At 32.4% G+C, this 25,519-nt stretch overlaps 2 protein-coding genes across 3 annotated transcripts in view; both read left to right on the top strand.

Annotated features, from left to right (window-relative positions):
• Positions 1 to 25,519, top strand: part of LOC126837653 (zinc finger protein 813-like) — a 56,301-nt gene that overhangs the window by 7,337 nt on the left and 23,445 nt on the right. The gene's annotated exons all lie outside the window — the stretch shown is intronic.
• On the top strand, positions 13,323 to 18,139 carry LOC126837654 (EF-hand domain-containing protein D2 homolog). 2 transcript variants are annotated; one of them, XM_050571591.1, is made up of 4 exons: positions 13,323 to 13,476; positions 16,638 to 16,785; positions 17,093 to 17,275; positions 17,997 to 18,139. In XM_050571591.1, exons 1-3 carry the CDS (start codon positions 13,376 to 13,378, stop codon positions 17,252 to 17,254), a joined length of 411 nt encoding a protein of 136 aa, XP_050427548.1. In that variant the 5' UTR covers positions 13,323 to 13,375; the 3' UTR covers positions 17,255 to 17,275; positions 17,997 to 18,139. The 2 variants fall into 2 exon arrangements, with proteins under 2 accessions (XP_050427548.1, XP_050427549.1); XM_050571592.1 differs by lacking the exon at positions 17,997 to 18,139 and adding an exon at positions 17,690 to 17,797.

Genomic DNA, 25,519 nt, shown 5'->3' with positions numbered 1-25,519 from the left:
TTTAATTGATCCACGATTAGAGTTTCATAAAGTAGATGTATCAAATGAAAATGATGAAGATTCTAATAATTAAGTCCATTGGATTAACGGAATCTAGATTTGTTAATTTTTTTGAAACTAAATAAAGTTATATTATAATTTCTCAAGAATCAACTAATGGGAATTCGAAAATCAGGGTTTTCACAAAAACGATATTGTAACCGTTTAAAAATCGTTAAAGTCCTAAAATATGTTTGCACAATATAAAGCTGTTTATCTCAGTAAAATGTTTTTAACGGAACCAAACTGATTTCTTGTTGAAATCCAAAAGCAATTTTTTATTAAATTATATATCAAATTTTACTTAGATATACACAGCCTGATATTGTTATTATATCAAATATAGGTTAGGTTTTACCTACATAATTTCTAAATAGCTAAAACAGCGTTATTTGTAAATTTTGGATTTTTAATTTACATTATTAGTATCAACTAAAAATTTAGTTTTATGTCTATATTGTTAGTTAGAATAGGTTATTAGAACAATTTCAATTATAGTATCAGCGACCACTAACTGGAAGAGTATATCAGCTGGAGTAACTCAAGGTAGTGTTCTCGGACCTAATTTTTTGTACCTACTCTTTACAGCTGATATTCCAACTAATGAGATAGCTATGTTTGCCGATGACACGGCAATATTGTCAACCAATAAAGACCAACAAGCTGCGACTGAGATCCTACAATTGACAATCAACAACGTTTACGACTGGACAAAGCGTTGGAAAATAAAAATCAATAGTGACAAGTCGGTGCACGTCAACTACACGCTACGTAAAACCGCATATATCCCAGTCACGCTAAATCAACAGATAATCCTACAAAATGATTCAGCAAAATATCTGGGAATGCACTTTGACTCGCGACTTAACTGGAAACATCATGTACGCCAGAAAAAGTTGCAAATCAAAGAAAAAATGCACAAACTGTATTGGCTAGTTGGGCGACACTCCGAGCTAGACCTAACCAGCAAACGTCTCTTGTATGTATCGATCGTTAAACCGATTTGGATCTATGGTATTCAACTGTGGGGCTGCGCCAGTAAGTCTAATATCGAACTCATCCAACGTTGCCAGAACATCGCTCTTCGTACCATTGTTGCAGCATATCGGTATGATAAGAACGACATCATCCACCGCGATCTAAAAATAACATCCGTGGAGGATGAAATTACCCGGTTTGCCCGCAAACACGCAAAAAGACTGGAGCTTCACTCAAATACAGCTGCCATACAACTCCTCGACAACTCGCAAGACATCAGACGACTCAAACGACTGAAGCCATTCGACTTAGTCTAAATATTAGATTAAGAATGGGACTACTTCACTGGAAGTAGAACCCCACACATGTTTTGTATATGTATATATATATATTTTACTCATATGTATGTATTAATACTCTTTTGATTTATATTTATATAGATGTTTAATCGTTTAAATAAAAATGCCCTTAAAAAAAAATTATAGTATTGAAACGATAGCTGAAAAAGTAACCTTTTTTCCTTTGGACCGAATTACTTACACCCCAACAAAACCTAATAGCGAAAAAGGGCCAAGTTCCAGACCCCCTCCCAAAAAAGTCAGCTTATCAAAGGAGTGATGTCTACATCGTGGCCAAGTCTGCTATTTCTTTAGTTCATAACCTTACTTCATTTTTATTTTAATGACCAACACTTCTCTTTTATTTGTATTGCTTAACATTTGGCAGTTTCTGAATGAGGCATAAAACAGATTTAGCTAACACTTTGATTTGCTGACTTTTTTTGGAGGGGATCTGAACCTCTTTTCTTTTCTTCTGAGTTATCGCACTCATAACTCAAGGGAGTATATTTGGTAATGATGTTTTATGCTTCATTCAGAAACTGGTCAAGTGCTAAGAAATTCAAATGAAACAGCAGTATTGCTCATGAAAGTAGGAGTGAAGTGAGGTTATGAACTAAAGAATTAGCAGACTTGGCCACGATGTAGACATCACTCCTACTTGACTTTTTTGGGAGGGGGTCTGGAACTTGGCCCTTTTTCGCTATTAGGTTTTGTTGGAGATATCATTCCTCTTTTCTGGCTTAAGCGAGGTGACGTTGTATTAAGATTTTACAAGGCATTGGTGGAAGCATTTTGAAAATTGAGAACAGAGAGCCGCAAGTTTGATTCACGCCGCCGTCTCAAAGATTTTGCTTACTTTGTACTTGTATTGCAACTTTCAGATTTTTCCATTTAGTTACACTATTAACCTGCCTTAGTGCCAAATGTCACGTTTCTACCTATACGGGAAGTGTTTTATAATTTTGATGATGAGTGAGTGAGTGAGTCAGTAACAAAAATTAAAACTTTGCAATTCTTCCCTTTTGAAAAGGCTTACTATTAAGGGCTCAAATTTGTACAGTATCCTAACTACTCGAGCTTAATCTATGTTTTAAATTTCCAATATCAGGTTTGAATACTTTACAAATAAGGAAATATTATACTGACGATAAACCAGTACCCCTAACGACTAATTGGCGGCTTATTATATATTTTAACCTGATTTGTTTTTAAAAAAAATCAACCGTGTATTTTTCATTCAATTAAAGTACCAAAAGAGAGGTATTAGATTTCACAAAAACTACCGCGTTCATATGGAACATAATGTGGAACATAATTAATGCGTATATAATTTTTTAAAAATGTAATAAATTACAAAGTATTTTGAAGAGGAGCTTATAATGTAGCAAATAGGCATAGGTACATATTTTTTTTTTTACAAGACTTAAATGTGGTACTTCGATACTACGACCAAAGTAATGGGTTTTCGAACAAATTAAAGATTACACACGATAGTATTTTACAAAATTCTTAAGTAGGTACAACCCAAGTTAAATGCATACCGTGTACAATACTATACTATTGCGCTGTATACAATACAAAATTGGAAATTTCCGGTGTAGACACTTGCTAAATTTGAATAAGTAGGTAATTAATAAATTAAAACTCAAATACTATATAACTAGTACTGTAGTACTGTGCATATTATATTTATATGCTGGTCAATACTGTTGATAGGTACAAAGGGTTTAAACAGGCTTGTCAAAATCATTACTGTTATTATATCTGTACGCATCGTATCAGCATAAAACTATATATTTGTACATGGTATATTTACTGTTTTTTTCTATTGTCTTTAACTAAAGATTTCTTAAAAACAATTACAATGTTGTACTCGACTGCTGTTGTATCGTTGATCGTTTACTCGATCATGATCGGTACTACGTGTCGTCCAATACCAATCTCAAAAGAAGTCAGTTTGGACTTGGACACTTCTAAAGTGATCGACTCTTGCCACACCGATATGAAAACCGGATTCAACAAAATGCAAAGCGACCTGTCCAGTGTGGTACTAAATACTAGTAGGTTGATGGAACGACTAATGGCTTTATGTTCAAATGCTGTGGCTGGCTCCGCTAATTGTATTGAGAAAACATGCAAGTCCAGAGAAATAAGGTAAACAGACACGCCGAATGCTGCTGTGTTGGAAAAAGTAAACAAAGTTACTTATTTGTGAATCTTGAAGCGAACTCCATCTTGCTGATAATTTAATATAAACATATATTTATCTTAATGTACTTAATTGTTAAAAAAAAATACAATACTATGTATTATTTTTTACTAATAAAAAACTTGTTTTGATATTGTTTTTTTTTTAAATAACTTGTTTCAACCCTTTTTACATCATCATGCATGCATAAGCCATAAATATTTTAAGGGGAACGGAAAGCGCTATTTATTAAGGAGGCAATATTTGACGAAAATTTATTAAGAAGCCATTTTTGATATGCCGACTAATTTTTTTTATTAGTTATTTTTTCCGAGTTATGGCGAAAGCTTGATATATAATGAATTTCGCAGCAGTCATTTTCTGGCGTGTCTTTTGGGCGGATTTCAATTTTTATTTTTCTCAGTGACGGATTATCGCCTATGGGCCCCGTGATAATGGATCAAAATATTAAAACTTATATGCTAATAAATAATTATCGAAGCACTGTCTCAGATGTTGTATACAGTTATTCTGAAACGTTTACATTCCAGAGATATTTTTGGATTTCCATTTCGAAAAATACTCTTTATAGTGAGAATTCCTATAGAGTTAATTTCCAGGAATTGATAATGACGACAACGTGACGTACGACGGTCGAAGATAAAGATACATATTATACAATATCTATATTTTTATGCTATAAATATAGTATATAAAGTATACATAGTATAAAACAAAGAAAAAACCAATAAAAAGTTGTCTTAAATATTGCACTTTTTAGTAAAATACGAAACTATGAGTTACATCATAAAAAAATTGTCCTAAAAAAATGATAAATTAAGAGTGTAGTTAGACGTGTCAGAGTACAAACATTTTTGTTTAAAATTTTGACCCTGAGACAGCATAAAAATTTAATGAAATTTATACAAACATGAATGTTTTTCAATTTTTAGCTACTTAAAATTAAATAAAAAATCATTGAAGGATATTATGAAAAAGAACACTACAATTACAATTATTCAATGGAAATTCCATTTCGATATCATAATTAGTCACTAATTAACGTGGTCGTGAACTTAAGGTGTTTTAACAATTAAGATACAGAATATGGCATCGCCTGAGTGCAAAAAAAAATTGTTTAGTTCTTTTTTTTCTATTTTTTGATTTAATGGAATTATTTGCATATGATTTACAAATTTGAGGCATTTAGAAAATCCACTCGCACACACATTAGGTGATTTGGCATTGAATAACGCAGCTATATTGTTGGAAATCAGTCAACCATAAGGTTTTCGAATAAAAGTCTAGCCGACGAAATAAAAGGTTTAATTCAATTTAACGTTTTACCAAGCATCAATAGTCACAAGAGAATATTTTTACTATAATCGGAGCAACGTTGAGGATAACTAAAATGGAAACGATTATTTTCAGTTCGCAAATGTCTCTGTTAATTTCTGGTACATTACTCTGGTCCGCGAAAGTTTGTCTCGCGTTGGCCATGTCGTTTTCTAGCCGACCGATTTCCCGGTTATCCTCGTCCCATCCGTCTTGCAGGTTATTCTCCTCGACATAGCGGACCGTCTCCACCAGTTTGCCGTGTAATTCATCGGCGAGGTGGAACGTTTCGCCGGTTTTGCTATTTAACAGTTTCGACACGTGTAGGCAATCTGCTAATTTGCCGGTCACATTTGTCATGCGCTTGGCCGCCCAAAGTCTCTCGTCTGACAAAAGTAACTGGAGGTCGTGTTGCCGCCGTTTTACGACCGTCATTTGCTGTTGTAAATCCAAATTGTCTTTTACTATTTTCAACTTCGAAAACGGCTCCGTATGGCCGTCATCTGTAGCACGCTCGAATCGTCGGATCTCCTCGGGTTCCGAGTAAGCTCTCTGACCGTCGTTCTTAGCCCCAATCGCATAGTCCATGTGTAGTACCAGTCCTTCGCACGGGCTGTTTTTTAGACGCTGTAATTTTTCATTCGGGCATTCGTTTTGTCGTTGCAATTGTTCTGGTATCGTCTGGTATTTGAGTTTTGCGTTCCGTTCGTTCGGCTCTGGAAGTTGGACGATGGTAGTCTTGATATTTTCCTCTTTACTACCGTCCGAATCTATTTTCGTGCTCCATGAATCTTCGTGGACTTCGGCCAACCGATCAGTAAACATAGCTTTTTGTTTCTTAATTTCGTTCTCCAACCACGTGGACAGGCCGGCCATCTGTTTTTTCAACTGCTCTTCCTCTTCCGTGACCTCATCGTACAGCGACAACTTCGCTTCCAACTGTCTAATGTGATATTTTAAATCTCCCATACTGGTCGCCGATTCTTTATATCCAATTTTATTCTATAACAAAACATTTTCAATACATACATGATCGTCAATTTCTACTTGGTTTAATGTGATTATTACTTACATAACCCGATGAGTTCATTTTGTTAAAACAAATTATTTTGGGTAATATATTTTGATTGTTTTAAATATTGATGTTTATCATCAACTAAGCTTGATTATTTTCATTAAAAAAAAAAAAACTCATAGTGACAGTATATTAAGCCAATAAATACGGTAAGTAATATAAACAGCTGATTGCGCTAAAAATAATATATTTTTATTTTAATAATCGAAAATCAAAGAAATAGATAGAGAGGAAGGTAAATATAATATTTGTTATGTGAGGTGTATGTGTGTGTGTTATTAATTTATCCTAAATTCTTCTAATTCTATTATTACTCTAAAGTTATTGTAGTATAATAATTAAACGTACCTTATTCTACGAACACCGCAACTATGACTATGCAAATGAAATCATTAAAATAATAAAACACCTGTTGTCAACAGCCCTAAAATGTGTGGACGCGCATGAAAAGACTTAACCATTACAACGGTTATGAAAATCAACAACGCCATACCAACAACTCAAGATGAATAATTTAAAACTATTATCTAGAAATTGCAATGGAATTCAGCCAAGAATACCTGAACTCACCACCTTTGTTCAAGAACACAAAGTCGATTTAATACTACTCGGCAAAACCCGTCTGGACCCAAACTCCAAACTATCAATACCGAATTACCCCACTTACCGCACAGACCGTCCAAAATTGTCTAACAAACCAACGCATAGAAGAACAGAAATTATCGTAAAGAAAAATGTACCACATCAACATACAATCCTGCAAACAAAAATGGAACCGACTACAACCCAACTCAAACTTAACGGTAAAATATTACAAGTAACAGCAGCATACAATAGTACTAAGGAAAAACTACACCGAAACGACCTAGACACACTAACAATCCATAATGAACCCTTCCTGGTAGCAGGCGACTTAAACTCCAAACATCCCAGCTGGAACACACTCATATGCAGTCACCGCTCCCGAAACATCAACCGGACGTCCTAGATATTGCGCTGATGGATCTACAGGCAACCCAATTTACAATAACAAACCACAATTACCTTTCATCTGACCACAATTTCATTCAAATAGATATAAAAAAAATCCGCTCCCAAACTGTCCACCAGTACCAAAAATCAAAAGTAAAATTAACTTGAACAATTTTAAGAGCATCTCTCACACAAAATGGAAGTTTAAACATTGACAACACAATCAGTCAAATTACAACAACGATACAAGATGCACTTGGAAACAAGTCTTACGCTACTACGCCAAATCAGATGAAACCACAGCTACACGACGACATGATGCTAGAGATCGAGACCAAACGGCAATTACCCAAAAAGTGGCAGACAACAAAGATCCGTGTACAAAGAAACTATACCACGCACAAGTCAAATTCCTGTTAACCGACCACAGTCAAAACCAATGGGACAGATTTGCTAAATCTCTCAATTTTAAAGACAAAACATTATACAAACTAAATCGACGACTACTCAATAAAAAATCTGCAGACACACCGCTCCAAACTACGAGACAAGTAATGCCCCACTGGGTAGTCCTCCTCCGGTTCTCTACGGATGCACATAAGGAAAAAAAAAACCACGAGACAAAAAATATACGAAGCCGACGAAAAAGTAGAACTTTTCACGAATACCATCAACATACTAAATCAAGAACAAACAATACCTGCTCGTCCAACTACATGTGCCACTCAGGCAATCGCAACACTCATTTTGCAATACTTCAACTGCAAAAACAACTTGAGCTCACCACAACATAGATGGGAAAATGGAGACTCGAGCTTAACGCTGATAAAACTAAAACCATCCTGTATGGAGCTCAACTCAGCAGAAAAATGAGGAAAATCATAATACAAAACAAGTCCATCGAATGAAAACGAAACATCAAGTATCTTGGCATAACGCTTGACAAGAACCTTACAAACCCTATACAAAAGGCAAACGGTGTCAGTGCCGCACTATATCCAGTATTAAACATACCAATCAAGACAATACTACAAATATACTAAATATACGTTAAACCCATCTTACTCTACGGCTCGGTCGTATGGAGCGCACACATCAGCAATACCAGTTGGAAAAAACTCGAAGCAGTACAAAACATAGCTCTACGCATAAATATCCATCCCTATAAGAATCAGCAGAGTCAACATTACTCATATTTTTCCAAAACAGTATTAAAACATACACACATATAGCATTTAACACAATAATAGAAATTACCTCGCCCAAGAATAACAATTAACTGCAACGCCAAGAACAACAGTCAAGAAAATTTCAATCAGGAATCCACTAAAATCAACCCTTCGACGATCAATATGCAAGAAATTGACTCGTCAATAGAAAAACTAACAAGTAGCATACAAACAGCCCTCGACAAAAGCGCAACAAATTAAAAAAAGAACCCCACCAAGAACCAAATTCTCGATTGGTTTAACCAGAATAGTCAAGCCAGGCTGCGTCCGCGATGTGGGGCCAGAATATAAGACGAAAAATATTTAAATATTGTTTCATATACTTAAATATCAATATGTTGTATTGTGTTTTCGGACTGTGAACAGTAAGTAAATATTTTGTATATAACTATTTGTTTCACAATAAACGATGTAGGTGGCCCTAAAGTAATAATTAACGGCGGGTCCCAGGGCCGAAAAAAAAGGTATAATATCATGTATACTTACCATAGCTGATAAATATGTTGTAATAATTATATTAAAAGTAATATAATAAAAAGTGTTTAAATATTAACTCATGATTTTGGTTCTTTCACCTTGTTAATAAAGTTAAAGTAAAGTGAACGAAGAATACAGAACCCTCAAAGTTTCTATGTTACCACAGTCAATTTATTCTATTTTATTTATATACCTATTTTTATAGTTTATGGTTTTTGTTTCAAATTCATATATGTTTATTTCAGTTATTAGTTAGTTATGAAAGACCAAAAATATCAACGATTTCCCCGTTATTACACAAATTCAACTGTCACTGTTTACAGATGACACTTTGTTCTATGCCGCAAACAAAAATTATAAATATGCAATTATTCGTCTCCAGAAGCAAATCGAAGTCTCAATGGACTAGTTAATGTAATAAAAACTCAAACTAAACGTCACAAAGACCATAGTGGTACTCTACGAAACAAGCAGCTTTCTATCCAGTCCTAAATAGCAAAAATGGAATCCCAATGGACAACCGGCCGTCAATCTATAAAATGTACATTAAGCCGATTATAATGTACGCCACAGCGATTTAGACACCTTCCTGAGCGATTTAAACTGGTAATAAATAGAGGCACTCCAAAACGTCGCCTAACGTACTATAACTGGAGCCCACAACTAGTCAATAACCAGTCGCTAAAAAGAGCACTAGAGATCAGGACAATTCAGGACGATGCCAGGTGAGCCGCACAAGTCACGATTCGCCATGTCCAAGATAAATACTAATTGAAAATCCTAAGTTGAAAATCTTCGAATGTGACCATGTAGTTGCTGATGTTTCAGACTCATCGCAGAGTCCCGACTTCAGAACGATCAAACATCATCAAGTTGATCATATTTTAATCTATATGAAAGCTTGAACGCATCTGTCAGCATTTTTTTTTTTTGGTCTTCCGTAAAAAACTGATTTGTAATAACTAACGTTTGAATATTAAAACACACTTGGCTGAAAACTATTTTAACTATTTTGTATTAGTGAGACATTGCCGAATTCAGTCATACGAAAGTCAGACGGGGGACAAAATAGCCGCGCTTAAATAGCGAACGACAAATTCAAAATATGCAACAGATACCAACTTTACTAGTGAGTACACGGCACGTGTCAATGATGCCATTTCGATAGAAAATGTCAAACGGGTACACTTACTCTGTTTTTGTGGTTTTAGTCGAAACCGATCTTACGCACCACCGTGAGGACCCTGAGAGCTCCCGCGAGCAGGTTCATGTCGGACAGTTGCTGTAAGCCACCTTGTCCAAGCGTGGCCAATCAAGAATGCGTCAAGAAAGTCTTGCAGTGTCAGCGACCGATACCGCCAAAACCGGTGTGTACGCCGCCCAAAGGGGTGAAGCTGGGCAAACCGTGCGGCGACCGGGTGTGCATGCCCTGCTGTCTCCCCATCGACAAGCCCGTGACCAACATACCCGTAGCCGACCCTAGACGGCCGAGGTGCATTCAGCTGTGCCCACATCCCGCGTACGCCGAGTGCAACTCGTGGAAATACGAAAAAAGCCGAAAGTGTCGCGGTGGTATACAGTGTATGCCGGACGACCATGTCACATGCATGGGAGAGTGCTTCAACATGCCCACGGAACATGCGCTGACCAGGAAACATTACATGGACAAGCAGTGTATGGGCTGTAAGGGCTGTGTGACACTGCCGAAAAAACCAGACCCGTGCTGCAAAGACGGATGACCGATCGACTATAGAATTTGCTCAGCACCGCTGAGACATGTAGGCCCGCACTGGCACTAAATTAATTTAAACAATTATAATGGTGAATATATTTTTTTAACTCGGATGGCCACTTGTTATCAACTATTATTGATCCGCCAACGGGCTCCTCTCAAGGCGGTTGGCCCTATGAGGTACGAGGCGTAAGAAAATGTTAAATGAATAAATAACAATATGTTTGTTGTGTTGCTGAAAAAACTACTTCGCTATTGCTAGGTACTAATACATTATTCTTACTTTCTGGCCGGAAAGTACATATACTTATAAACTTAACTAAAATATTACAAAAAACGGTGTTTAAACTAAACCTAACCTGATAGAGTTACAATGGTACTGAGTTGGATGGTTTCCCTCGTACACCGGTAGGTCCACGACGGTGCTAGCGAGAAGTCATTATAGGGTAGTGTTAATATTTCATAGTTTAAAAATTTAGTCATCAAATTATTGAATAATACGTCACGAATAAATAAACGCGGGTAAAAAATAGTATCCTTAGTTATAAGGTTTTTTTTTTATTTCTGACAGGCTGAGAATGGAACGTTTTCGTTTTCCTTTCCTTTTTTTTCTCAAACTACGCCTAGTTTTGTTCTAAGGGGCAACTTAGGGAGTTAGTGCCTTATACTTAAATTGACATTTACTCGGTCATAAGACATTTACATGTGCCTTTATATCCGCTTGTAGTGTGTTTACATTAATATCAGTAATAATATTTTATACTTGTATAAAATAGTTCTCCATTTCTCATTTTTTAATATAATTAAAATTTTTTATTCTGAATTAAATTTATATAAATAAGGGGTTAGTGAATAAAGATGTTAAGTGACATAATTTGTAAAATATTTTTTAATTTGCATAGTTATAAAAATAATTAGGATAAACTACACAATTTAGCAAAATATTATAATAGTTGAATGTGTGTTAAGCTTAAAAAGTTCAAAGCATTTGAAATTTGCCTCTATAACTGATTTTAAATTAACAGTTAACACCTTTATCCACTCACCCTTTTATATAAGTTATGAAATTCAAGGTTTTTTTAAAGATTTATTTTAAAAATGTATTTTTGTTTAGCGTAACTTTTTGATTAAAATAATTATAAGCTTTAGTCGTACAATAAAAATCTCATTTTTATTTTATTTTACATAATTTGGAAACATTTCATGAAAAACTAATGAGATATTTCAAATAAATAAATTCCATGAAATATTAAACTTTATTCTGATACATCATACTATTTACTTGTTTGATTAATAACTTGTTTAACAAGTAATAACCAAAAATTCTGAAATTTTTACAGCACATATGTATGTAGAAAATTTGGTAAAAGTTTTGTAATGGAGATTTTTTTTTAGAGTTTCAAGTCCGTGGCCACATTCACGTTGTGCCGTTTGGTAAGCAATCAACATTTACGACTTGTAATTGTTATTTATACTTTTTTTTTGCTATTTTAATTCTTAAAAACTAAAATGTTTTTTTTTTCCTTTTTGAGTTTGAATTTAAATACAATTTTTTTTATAAACGCTCACGGTAAAATCACCAATTTATTTTGTTTTAGGATCACATCTAGCCTATTAAGTTAAACGTTAATTCGATTTTCTGTCATGGAAAAAAGGCCTGCAGGATTATACTGATACATGTAGATAAACTTAGTAGAATGACGTCTGAATTATTAGAAAATATAATGGTAGTGTAATCAAATTATTTTTTTGACCAGCTTATTTAATCTTTATTAATTTATAATTTGACTGAACCATTTGTATAATCTACTTTTTAGTCATTATTAAATAGTTTATTTTGCTTTTGTTTTGGAGATGTTTAACATAAAGAATTATATACATTTTTTTTAGTTTTTATACAAAAAAATAATAATAAAAAATGGATTTTTCAAATTGATTGTAGAAACCGGAATTTTTACTAGTTAATAAGTGCTAAATATAAAAAAATATACCTACATACATCAAAAGTTTAATTTTTTGCTATTTCGATTATAGGACTAATGTTGAGTGGTCAACTACTGGTATTACTTTTATAAACATTTGTGTACACACTATAATTGTTAATAAACATATTTAAAGTAATCAGTATTAACTGTGTTTTTATATGAAATTCAACTTGTATAAATCAAGTGAACTCGGAAAAACAACATAAATTATACATATTATACATATAGTCTAAATAAACGAAACAAAAATTCAGCTGCAAATATTTGTAATGATTAAATTAAGGTGAAGTACTGACACAATTATAGTTTATTTCTAAAAAATACTTTTTATATATAATAAATTATTTACAAATATAAATTATTTTTTTGGGAAATTGAAAAAATAACTCCACCTAGCTTTTTAGTTAAGGGGTAGTTTTTAAAAACTACATAAAACTTGAATTCAGTGATCCCAAAAACTTGATGAACAACATGATTTGTCTTGACCATTGAAAAATTACCCCTTAGCCCGATAACCCCTCTAGCTCCTCAGTTAGGATGGGTTGTTTTAAAAATGGGTACCGAAAATGATTTCGATTGTGGTAAAGTATCATTATATATTATCATGTGTCCTATTAAAATGTAATGTCGTCTGAAATTCCCTTGTCAAAGTCAAAACATTCCAATGATTTCCATCGAACCGTATCTCGGTCGGGTTAGGTTTGATTAACACGGCGACAAGGTCGAGGACACAGTCGAAAACAAGATGATTCGACATTATTATTATTAAACACTATTATAATATTATAACGTATAGGATAAAATCAAATACAACTAATGTAAATGTGCGAAATCAAAATCAAATCGACATTTGTCACGGTTGTGTCCGTAAAATTCGATTTTGTCGCGTTGGACTGATAATTGTTGTACCTATTTAAAAGCCGACTGACAAATCACATGTGAGCTATTGTCTCAGTGTTGTGTGCCCGTTGTAGTCGGTTTAACAATATTTAATACACAGTATTTATCGATATTTTTATTAGAAATGTTTTCGACCTTAACGTACGTTCAACAACAGCGACTTTTCAAAGAATTCCCCGAGCTGTCGCCTAATCTCATCAGACGATACGAGAAGACTTTTATCAGGTAAGCGACAAGAACCGTGTAAGCAAAAACATCTCATTTGCTTGAGGTCATGTTGGCTGTAAACGACAATGCTGAGCTATTATTTTTTTTTTAGTAACTTTCAATTTGACGAGCTCCTTATTTACCGAAACATTCAAGTTACACCGAAAAGTTTCATACATTATTATAGTTAATTCGTCGTATATAATTGCTGTTCTACAAATATGTAAAAAAATTGGTACTTTGATGAATTTAAAACAAGAAATAGTTAATAGATCTTCGTTGTCAATTTAGAATGTTTATTGCATAAAATAGTTAGGCAACGCTATTTTAAATACAAAATACAAAAAACTATTCAAATTATTAATAATTAATATTCAGCCTATGAAATTATTCAAACATAATATTCATCGTATATCCATAGGAAAAAAGTCTTACAAACGTTTGTACTAAACTTAATGGCATACTAAATAAGGAAATATATATTAGCTGATTTTATAATAATATATTAAATAATTATAAATCAAACAAATAAACCAACTAAATTATTAAGGTACCTATTGTTCAATTTATTATTATTTTATTTCTTTAGAATCAGAATATTGTATCACCATTTATAAGTAACTAGCCATAACTCATAACACAGTAAAACATGACTAATACAATTTTAAATTTAAAGTCAATACATTTTTTAATATAAGTCTAGTAATATTTTTTAAACAATTTAAATATTTAATTAAAAATTGACCAAAAAATTATATGGTAATTCCACCAAAAGAAGTAAGTTTAAAAAGCGTACAGTTTTATAATATTTTGTTTGGCGTTTTAGTATATAGTATAAGACAGTATTTTGGGACGAAGAAATTTAATTTACCAGGTACCTATATTTTTTTCCATAGCCAACCACAGTCATCAATTAGTCGGTCATCTTTGCCTGACTTGAAAAGCGTCTTGTGTTTACTACATGGTTTTTTTAATAAATATAATCGAATCAATAATAACGTTTCTGTTGTCGCAAGAAGTCAGTAAATGTTCAAACAACAATACCTATTTAGCTGAAATTAAAAAAAAAATAAAGTTTTAACCAAACGCCTTTTGCTCTGGTTGTTCATTTTAAAGTCAATCGTTTGTTTAAGTGCTTATTTTTAGAGTGGCCTTTTGTTTAAGTGAAGTTTTTCAAATCAAAAGTAATAGTTGAAATTACCATTATTTAGAAGTTTACGGTGTCACGCAACATACATAATAAGTATCAGCTAAATCATTGTCATTTTCAGTTAATATTATGATTTAAACGTACTCCGTTTAAATAGGAAAAAAAGGAAGAATTGAACAAATCAATAAATTATTTAGTAATTTTAATAACAAAAATATAAACTACTACTTTAGAATTTACAAAATCAGACTGAGACGATTCAGAGTGTGATATTAGTAATGACTAATGAAGGTAGATATTTTCATCTATCATTAATAATAATAATTCATATGTTGTTAAAGTAAATGTTTTGTCAATTATCAAATTTTTTTCGATTTTTTGTCTGTTACATGGTTTTATGTGTTCAATTTATTAGTGTATAAGATTTAAAATTTGTACACAAAATACCATATACCAAGTAACAACGAGACTGAGTTAGTCAGAAAAAAAGTATCTGTGATTGAATTTAGTTGTAAAATATGTATGAGGAAATACTACAAGACTTTTTTTAAACAATTTATTTACTTTTAATTTGAAAATTATATAATATGTCATATTATCCTGTATTATGAACTGACTTATTACTTGTGATACAAACTTTATATAGGTACTGTGTTAGTATCAGTATTCCTCATAACAGATAACGTAAAAATGTTTTGTGATATTACTATACTAATTATCTTACTGTTATTTCAGTGAGTTCACACTTCACTAGTCAATAAAAATATGTATTAACCCTGAGCCCAAAATTATTTTTACCTAATAACTAAATTGATAGTTAAATTTTCATACAACTCTTGAAAAATAATAAAAGTTACCAAATACTAAATATCTTACAATAAATCTTAATAACTTAAACAATTATTTAAATAAATGTTATCGATATTACAAATCTAAACTAATAATAATTAAATGGTAGGAAGTTCAAAATTGTTTTTACTGTAATAAAATTATACGTTACTGTACAATTAATTTGTTTATCCACTTTTCCTATTTAAATTTTTATTTTTTTTACAGTTTTAGCTTCGATTGGTGTTAAAACAATGTTTCTTTTGTGTCTCTGTAAACACGATAAATTGTTCCTCTAGACTTATTTACTTGATCAACACCTATATAGATTTGAAATCGTATGCGATTAGTACTTTGATGGGTCAAAATTAAGAAAAGGCTACTCCTTCACCCATTAAACCGGAAAACCCCGAAAAAATTTACCGGTTTTTTAAACTTCATCTTTGTCTTGCTTTATCTTGGCGAAAAAAGGTAGGACCGAGTCAACAGTTTAATAGGATATATTAGGCATGCTTCTATCCATCTTCTATAAATTAAAATCTGAAATTCGATAACTCTGCACCTCTTTATATCTTTTTGTATTTTTTATTTTTAGGCGCAAATTTAAGAATTTAGAACCGAAAATTTGACTGAAGATAAGTTTAATATAGTTCCACAACTCGTATAAAAAATAAATCTGTAAGCAGATTTTTTTTCTCAGTTAATTTATGAAAAACTTAAAACTTCAAAAATTTTAATTTTGAACACTATTTTAGATTTATGAAATTTAAATTTAGTGTACATCTTTTATTTATTTTAGTCTTAATTTGTTTTATTGTATAGATAATAATCTGACCTCACCCCCTTTTCACGCCACAAATAAAAGGTAAAATTAAAAACTGAAATCAGCGACCCTAAAACATAGTTTGAAGTCTTTAAAAAAAATACTGCGCAGTGCATAATATTTTACCTAGATAACATGTCAGGCCTCTGAGCAAACGAACAAGCAACATGCAAATTAGGTCAGTTATTGGAATCATTAAGGTACTCTTTACCTCGATTTAAATTATTCCAGAAATTGTCAATTTCTAATTAGTACAAAGCGAAACTGTACGTTTTCAGTTAGAATACATTTTTCTCAATCATTTTCGACTACATCGACATAAGAATTTGGCAATTATGATGAATAATTGAAAGTAAAATTTTTTTTTTTTACTTTGAGGTATGACACTAACAACGACGGATACTTGGACATAGACGAACTTAAGAGCATGATGATGGTCAGAGGTGTACCTTGGACTCATTCGGCAATCGTACGGCTCATAAGAGATGCAGACGAAGACGGTGACGGAAAATTATGTTTTCGAGAGGTAATGATAATAAAATACATTAAAAAAAAACAACCTATATTCCATCGATAATACATTTTGCCATAACAGGTTGAGTTTTAGACTTTTCGGATAATTATGTAGACAACAAACACATTATAATGGACATAATTCTTGAAATATAGGTCCTGGGAACTGTTTAAAAAAACGGTACACTGTATTATAAGAGTATTTATTACAAATTAAAATGGCTACAACGTGGATGTAAAAATAACCGTCCATTTCTACTGGACGAATTCGGTTTAAAGACCATATTGTGACTTTTGTGTGATACTTGGATTGTTTACAGTTTTTGATAACTCATCGAAAAAATGCGGAATGGGCTCGACGCGTGTTGTGTTCTTTACCCGAAATCGACGTCGGCCGAGTAGGAGTGAGAGGAGCTAAAAGATACTTCGAAGCCAAACAACCTCAACCAGAAGTCCACCACGCCAAACATAATATACATTGATGTCAAAACGCGTTAAACTAGGTGTGTATTTAAGTCTGACTAACTTTATGCCGTTGTCAAAATACAGGGTTGGGCAAGCCATTAAGTGAAAAAAATAACGATTAAAATAAAACGAAATGATTTATTTCAATGACTATAAAGTTCGAATAATATTATTAAATTTATCACGAGTACAAAAGGGGAATTATGATTAAAAATTAATTAATTTAACGTTAACTTTTTTTTAACAAAACAGCATTTATTTGTATTTTATAAAAATAATATGAACCGTTAACATAATAATATATAGTTTACTTAACTATAAAGACCAATATTTTGAAAAAAAATGAGCAATATTTACAAGTAATGAATTTACAACAAAAAAATATCTGACTTACTGAGATAGGTAAATTATAGCTGAAATAATACTTAAATAATTGAAATTATAAATTTCAGATGAAAAATGAATAATTGTCACTAAAGAAATGGACTAATCGAATAATTAAATAAACTGATATTTTCTAATTTATCAAAGTCTACTCTCAAATCTGTCAAAATAATGTTACATGTTCAACGACAAATGTTTAAATCGTTAAACAACTGGTCATTTTTCAGTGTTTTATTAAAATATGATTATTTCAATAAAAAAATATGATATTCCACAGACAGCTCGACAGCAACACCATTTTCTGATCATCTAAATAATCTTATCGTCAACATAACAAATGTACTTATTACTGTGTGATTTATTTTATATTTTCAGTTACCATAATATGAGTCAAGACATTTAATCAAGGATAACACAACGCACAATGTAATTAGATATATAATTTAATTTTTAAGATATTCTTGAAATACTTAGATGATGTATTTTTCAGTTTTTTTTAATATACACATTATGCTTGTACACACATAATATAATTAATTTATTATACATAAAAAAAAATTATATATATATATTATATTCTACACTGATTGAACAAACATATATATTTTGTTTGACTACTGTTAATCTACCTACCAGTCATAAATTATTAATGGATTATTAGGTTAATTAACGTCGAATTTGAATTGGACAAATCGTTGAACACCGGTGATAATGGTGTGCTTAAACTTAAATGTTTAAAAAATAAAATTTCCATGCTGGTACCTATTGAGTTTGTTACAAAAAAATAATGTCTTTACAAATATACGAACAACTTTCATTACTTTCATTTTAGTTCATTTGTTTCACTGTGTTATTAGGTATATCCATTCTATGTTTTCAGAATATCTACATATATTTGGCTTTACCATTCAATCGTATCCTCGTCCCCTTCACCAATGGTCTCTGATCCTTTTATTTCCAATAAGTAATAAATATGCTGCAATGAGACACTCGAAGTTATAAACTTGACCGACTGCATAGAGCTAATTTTTTCGGATTATTTTCGTGATTGGCCTATCTACAAAATACATACTTATTTTTCCAAATTAATAATTATAATACACTGAGTACCGATCAAAAAATACTTTTTCAATATCATTAATCTTTCTAACTAAACTCCTAAAACAAACATCTTATACGTGGATACCTAGTTATGTGCTCGATTTAGACTGTACTAGTTTGGATTGTGCTTGGATTAGACTGTGCTAGTCTATACTGTGTAAGTTTAGACTGTACTTAGTTTGAACTCAGGCGTAGTTTTTTAACTTGAGGTTTGAAAATTAGACTGAAGGTACATTTAGAATGAGACTCTAATGTATACTATTTTCCAAAAATTTTTTGTCAAACTTTTATTTTATTAAGGAAAATCTAACAAAAAGGGGAAAATTACACTTTAAACGATGTAAATTTCTAAATTCAATTGGTTCATAATAAAATAAAGATTAAATTTGCTGATCAATAAACTGACTGCGCGAATAATTTAGCCAGGGTATTTAAAAGCAAAACTTTTATAGCTCTGAACAAGAAAATAATTCTAAAAATAATAGCGAATCCGTCTAGAAACCATCATCCCATGATGGCAGCGTTGAGACTTAAGCGTTGGCCCGTTAAGCTTAATGATGATGATGAAAAACAATAACTTCTCAGAAACTACATACTTTGTCATAATAACAACTAAAAACTGTACTCATTACTTATTGTTTGTATTTCTGGCTACTATATAGTACAATACAACATTGCTTAGCAACCAACGATGGTGACGACGACCTTAAGTTCGTCAAAACCAAAATCAACTCGCAATCTTCACAGTTTACTATTTTGTTGTATATAATATTTTTTTTGTGCTTGATTTAACTTGTTATAATTATTATTAAAGACCATGCCACTGAGCGTAATCTCAAATGCGATGCAGACGTGCAAGCCAACGGACAATGTTTGTCAGGAAAAACTAGGCTTTTTGGCTCGCTCCATGAACTTTGTATGGGTTTTGACTTCCTTTGATTATGATGCACTAAACGAACTATTGACCGAAGTACACAAAAGCACCCACGGAGACGTTTCCAGTCAAGCCCACCAACTGGCGATTATTATATGTTTATTTTTGAACCAATTTCAGTTATATATTATTTTTTTGGGGTGTTTTGTTTTTATTATTGGTTTTTTGGTTATTATCATTACTTTCATATTGATTATTTTACTATGGTCTATACAATTTCTACTAGTTGTTTTATTGTTATTATTATTTTTTTTTCTGTGTATTCATTTCCTATTGTTCCGTAAAATTTTCTGTTTTTCTAATTTAACAGCAAAACATTTGGGTCTCTTGTTATACTTGTTACAAAATTATATTCATAATAAATAAATCCTATTTCTTTATTAATTAAAAATGTTGCTTTAAAAATATCCAATATTAGCATGTAAATGTTTTATGGCTGGGGTCAGGTACTTTTTTTTAATTTGTCTAAAACTAACGCTGGCTATCACACTCTGACGTCACTCGTACGCAAGCTGTTGTAAAGTGATGGAGTTGGTGTTGAGATTAATTGTAGTGGAACACAAAAGAAATAACAAACAAACACTTTGAGTAATAATAGAGTTAATATTATAGACACAAGTTAAACCAATAATAACAATACAATATAGATATATGTATAAGTCAGAAGTAACAAGCACATTAACAAAATAGTAGCTGTGGAACGAGTGTGTCCCCTTGTCCACATACAAAGGTATTTATATCATAAATCTAGGTTAAATCAATTCATACAAAATACTTTCTAAGATTTCACATACAATAGTGTCTTCCTCGACATACTAAACTAATCACATTAAAACTATCTTAGAATATTAATTACATTTCAACACTCTCCCTTAATTAATATTTTCCTTAATTAACTATTGTCCCAACACACTTGAAACCAGTTGTGGATATTCATAGCTGATCTGATCATCTCGAATCGTTCCTTTGGCAATGGTTTGGTGAAGATATCTGCCAACTGATCCTTTGTCTCCTTGTATTGAAGTTGAAACACTCCATCTTCATACTTCTCACGAATGAAGTGATGTCTGACATCAATATGTTTAGTTCGTTTGTGAAACTCTGCATTCTTAACTAAACGAATAGCACTTTGATTATCTATATACAATATTGGTTGAATACATTCATTATTAGTGATTTCCTGTAATAAACGTTTAAACCAAATGATCCCTTTTACTGATTCTGCCGCAGAAATGTATTCAGCCTCACATGAACTTAAACTTACTGTTGATTGCCTTTGAGATTGCCATGCTATTGTAGAAGAACCTAGCATAAAAAGGTTGCCTGACGTTGACCTTCTTGTCTGGACATCTCCAGCAAAATCTGCATCTGTATAGACACTAAAATCTGAGTTATTTTCAGTTTTATAGTACAATCCAAAATCAATCGTTTTGTTTATGTAACGAATAATTCGTTTTACTATAATCCAGTGAGCTACCGTTGGATTGGATAAATATCTACTCACGTAGCTGACAGCATAACTCAAGTCCGGTCTGGTTACTTGTGATAAGAATAATAAACATCCGACCGCTTGTCGATATGGCACATCCTTACCAATTGGTTTTGATTCTGTTTCTAATGCCGTTGCCCTGTCGAATGGAATCGCCAACTCTTTTGCGTCTTGCATATTAAAACGTCTAACTATGTTAAAAGCATAATTTGATTGATGAATTATTAACGATCCATCGTTCAATTTTCTTATTTGTATCCCAAGAAAATAATCTAAATCATTACTTTTGACCTCAAATTCCTGTTGTAAAGTTGATAATAAAGATTGAATTTTAGATGAACTATTTGACATAACTAATCCGTCATCTACATATATACCCAATATTATCTTATCATTACCGTCATGATTTATAAATACACAAGGGTCTGCTGTGCTTTGTGTTAGATTAAAGCGCAATAAAAATTCTGTAAATTTTTGATTCCAACATCGTGAACTTTGTTTCAATCCATAAAGACTCTTGTTTAATTTACATACTCGGCCTGATTTATCATCATACCCCACTGGTTGAGACATGTAAATTAGTTCCTCAAGAACCCCATTCAAAAATGCTGTCTTTATGTCAAATTGTTTTAATTTCAATTTTTCTTTGGCTGCAACTGCTAAAAGTGCCCTAATAGACTCAAAACGAACTACAGGTGAGAATGTCTCATTATAATCTATACCGTATTGCTGTCTCGATCCATTTATTACTAGCCTAGCTTTATAACGTTCAACATCTCCGTTGCTCGCATATTTAACTTTGTATACCCAAGAATTATTTAAAATATTTTTGTCTGTCGGTCTGTCTACTAACTGCCAAGTATTATTCACAGCTAGTGAATTTAACTCGTCATTCATGGCTTCTGTCCATTCATGACTGTTTTCACCATTGATCGCATCATAATAATTTATTGGTTCCATACCTTTCGCTGTACATGCGGCGTATCTGTCAGGTTTTCGTAGTTGACCCCGGTCACGTAAGTCGTAACGTGGTTCTTCACGTTCTGACTCGTCCGCTACTGGTCGTTGTGAAGTATCGTGTTGAATATCTAAATCACTTTCATATAATGATACATCAACAGTATTGTGACATTCGTTTTTAAATATGACATCCCTAGAATCAATTATAATTCGTTTTTGTTCTAAATATACACGATATCCTTTCTTGTCAATTGAGTACCCTACGAAAATACCTGATTCACTTCTAGGATCCAATTTTTGACGTTTCTCTTTGGGAATATGTGTGTACACTTTTGTCCCAAATACTCTCAGATGTTTTATATCTGGCATTTTATTATAAAATAATTCATATGGACACTTACCTTCCACAGAACTTTTACCAGTTAGATTTATCGTGTATACTGCCGTATTAACTGCTTCAGCCCAAAATGATAAATCCATTTTGTTAGCATGAATCATTGTTCTCGCAGAATCCATAATTGTTCTGTTTTCTCTCTCGATTTTTCCATTTTGAGGAGAAGAGTAAATTTGAGTCTTCCGATGTTGTATCCCAAATGTCTGAAATATTCTAGTTACATCATCATTTAAAAATTCAGTACCATTATCTGTCTGAATCGCCTTTATCTTAAAACCTGAACCTGTTTTAAAACTTTTTATAAATAACTTAAGTTTATTTTTCACTTCACTTTTATGTTTCAAAAAATATACCGTACGAAATCTACAGTAATCGTCTTTACATAGTAGAAAATACCTTGACCCGCCTTTCGATTTCTTTTGGATCGGCCCGCACAGGTCTGCATAAATTAAATCACCTATATTTTGTGAAATATTTGTCCTGGTTTTAAATGACTTTCTCGATTGTTTGCCAATTATACAGTCATCGCATTGAAAAGTGTCGTCTTTGTCTGGTACCTGTATATTATGTTTTAACAAACACGTTCTTACATACCCGATATTTTGATGAGCTAATCTTTTATGCCAAACACGTATTGAATCAGCCATTACTGCTGTTGCATTCGCTTCAATATTTTTAATTGAATCATTTGTATTGCCCGTCAATGTCACGTCTGTAGAAACCTGCAATACTTTTATTTTTAAATGATATAAACCGTTGTTGCGTTTACCTTCGCAAACAACTTTGTTATTCTTCAAGAAAACGCACATTTTACTGTCAGACTTCATTATTAATCCCTTATCTAGTGCTGCACCACAACTAAATAAATTAAACTTTAAGTCTTTTACATACAACACATTTGATAAATAATTTTTGTACGTTTTGTTTTTAACTTGACAAGATATATTAATTCTCCCAGAACCTTTTGCCAACAAAACTGATCCATCCCCGATTGTTACTTTTGCTGGTGAATCAAATTGTTTGTACTCACAAAACCATTCCATATGTCCTGTCATATGGTCAGTTGCTCCACTGTCGAGAAACCATTGATCCTCTTCTTTTTCCGTGAATAATAATTCACTATAGAAGGCTTGCCCTGTTGAACTTGAATTTGAAGAATCGGATTTCGCACCCTCTTGATCCTTTTTGTACTTTCTGCAGTCCCTTTTAAAATGACCTGGTTTTTGACAATAAAAACAGGGACCTACCTTTTTAGTACCAGTATTTTGTTTACTGAATTTTTGTTCAACTGACTTCTCACCACTCGGCTTCTTAGAAAATTTCTTTTGAAACTTTCTGGCAGTCAAAGCATTATTTTCTTCTGCTTCAACCCCTGAACTAACCTGTTGCATTCTGGATTCTTCTATAAGTAACCTAGATGTTAGAACATTTAGATTTTTACTCGCCTCAGGAACACTATCCCAAGCGCTGTAAAAATGTTTGTAAGTCGATGGTAGAGTCATTAAAATTTTGGTTATTAACATCCCTTCCGAGATATTTTCTCCTAGTGAGTTGAGTTGGTTCCGTAAATTTTGAAGTTTACTTATGTGGGTCGATATATCATCAGAGGAACTTTTACTGTAACTAAAAAATTTATTTTGTAGTAAATGTACACTTGCCTCTGTTTTTTGCTCGTAGACACTCAGCAACTTATTCCACATTTCATTGGCGGTTTGACAATTAATTAAACATTGTAACGGTCCATCATCCACTGACGTTACAATTATCTTTTGGCATTTTCCGTCTGCCCTTCGCCATGCAGATATTTCATTAGCACACCTCGCCCGTGCTTGTTCTTCTGTTTCAGTGGATGTTTTGACTAACCTTGGTTTTGGTATTTCTCCGCTAAGTATTCCTTCCAGGTCAAAACTGTTCACAATGACCCTTATTTGGAATTTCCATAACAGCCATCCTTCTGCACTGGACAACTTAGTAATCTTGACCGAATCTTCCATGACGTCGATCGAACTGTACAATTGTCTGTACCAAGAAATATTACCTTTAGTCAGTAAGTATGTATTGGTCAGTATTCGATGTTTGACTTTTGAGTATCGTGGTCTGGGCCATAACCTGTTGAGATTAATTGTAGTGGAACACAAAAGAAATAACAAACAAACACTTTGAGTAATAATAGAGTTAATATTATAGACACAAGTTAAACCAATAATAACAATACAATATAGATATATGTATAAGTCAGAAGTAACAAGCACATTAACAAAATAGTAGCTGTGGAACGAGTGTGTCCCCTTGTCCACATACAAAGGTATTTATATCATAAATCTAGGTTAAATCAATTCATACAAAATACTTTCTAAGATTTCACATACAATAGTGTCTTCCTCGACATACTAAACTAATCACATTAAAACTATCTTAGAATATTAATTACATTTCAACAGTTGGGGATGGGGATGGAGATGGGCTTGATTTCTTTGTCGTATTATATGTCTGCTACGGCGTTCCTGATTCCGACAAGTTAACTTGAATGAATGGTTAAGTTAATTCAAAATAACTAACCAAGTGAATGTTGCTAATAAATCAATTGTGGCCAAATATTAAAAAACTACTAAAAAAACTTTTAGGCAACAAAAAAAATGTAAAAAATCAGAAAATTAGAAATGTAGGTATACTTAAATGGACATTTACTCGGTCATTAGACCATAGGCAGACTTAGGGGTGGGATAAGGGGGCATCAGCCCCCCCTCCCAATGTGATTTAGCCTCCCCAAACCCAATTGTGTTTTTTCTTTCAAAAAATTCTTAAGTATTTCAATACTTAGGTTTTTTTAGATAAGTAGAACCATGCGTACCATATAACATAAGAGACAGCCGATAATTTTTTTTTCGTTCCCTCAAACAAACAAAAAAAGTAATATCTTTCCGCGCAAACCAATCGCCCGCCTAAAAATAAAGATTAGATACGACATTTTCTCGCTCGCAAAACGTATAAATAAAATGTAGAACTTAATTATAAAAAAA

Source organism: Adelges cooleyi, unplaced genomic scaffold, assembly GCF_023614345.1.
Source record: "Adelges cooleyi isolate 19-005CV unplaced genomic scaffold, UGA_ACOO_1.1 ACOO_flye_CR_arks_rails_tigmint_CR_PRNA_27, whole genome shotgun sequence".
NCBI classification, from domain to species: Eukaryota; Metazoa; Arthropoda; class Insecta; order Hemiptera; family Adelgidae; genus Adelges; species Adelges cooleyi.
Note: the sequence above shows the minus strand (reverse complement) of the source record. Positions and strands in the feature narration are given on the sequence as shown.

Coding starts and splice junctions, on each gene's coding strand:
- LOC126837654 (XM_050571591.1), top strand. CDS start 13,376: ATGTTTTCGACCTTAACGTACGTTCAACAACAGCGACTTTTCAAAGAA. Junction 13,477..16,637: donor TACGAGAAGACTTTTATCAG/GTAAGCGACAAG, acceptor TTTTACTTTGAG/GTATGACACTAACAACGACG. Junction 16,786..17,092: donor GAAAATTATGTTTTCGAGAG/GTAATGATAATA, acceptor GATTGTTTACAG/TTTTTGATAACTCATCGAAA.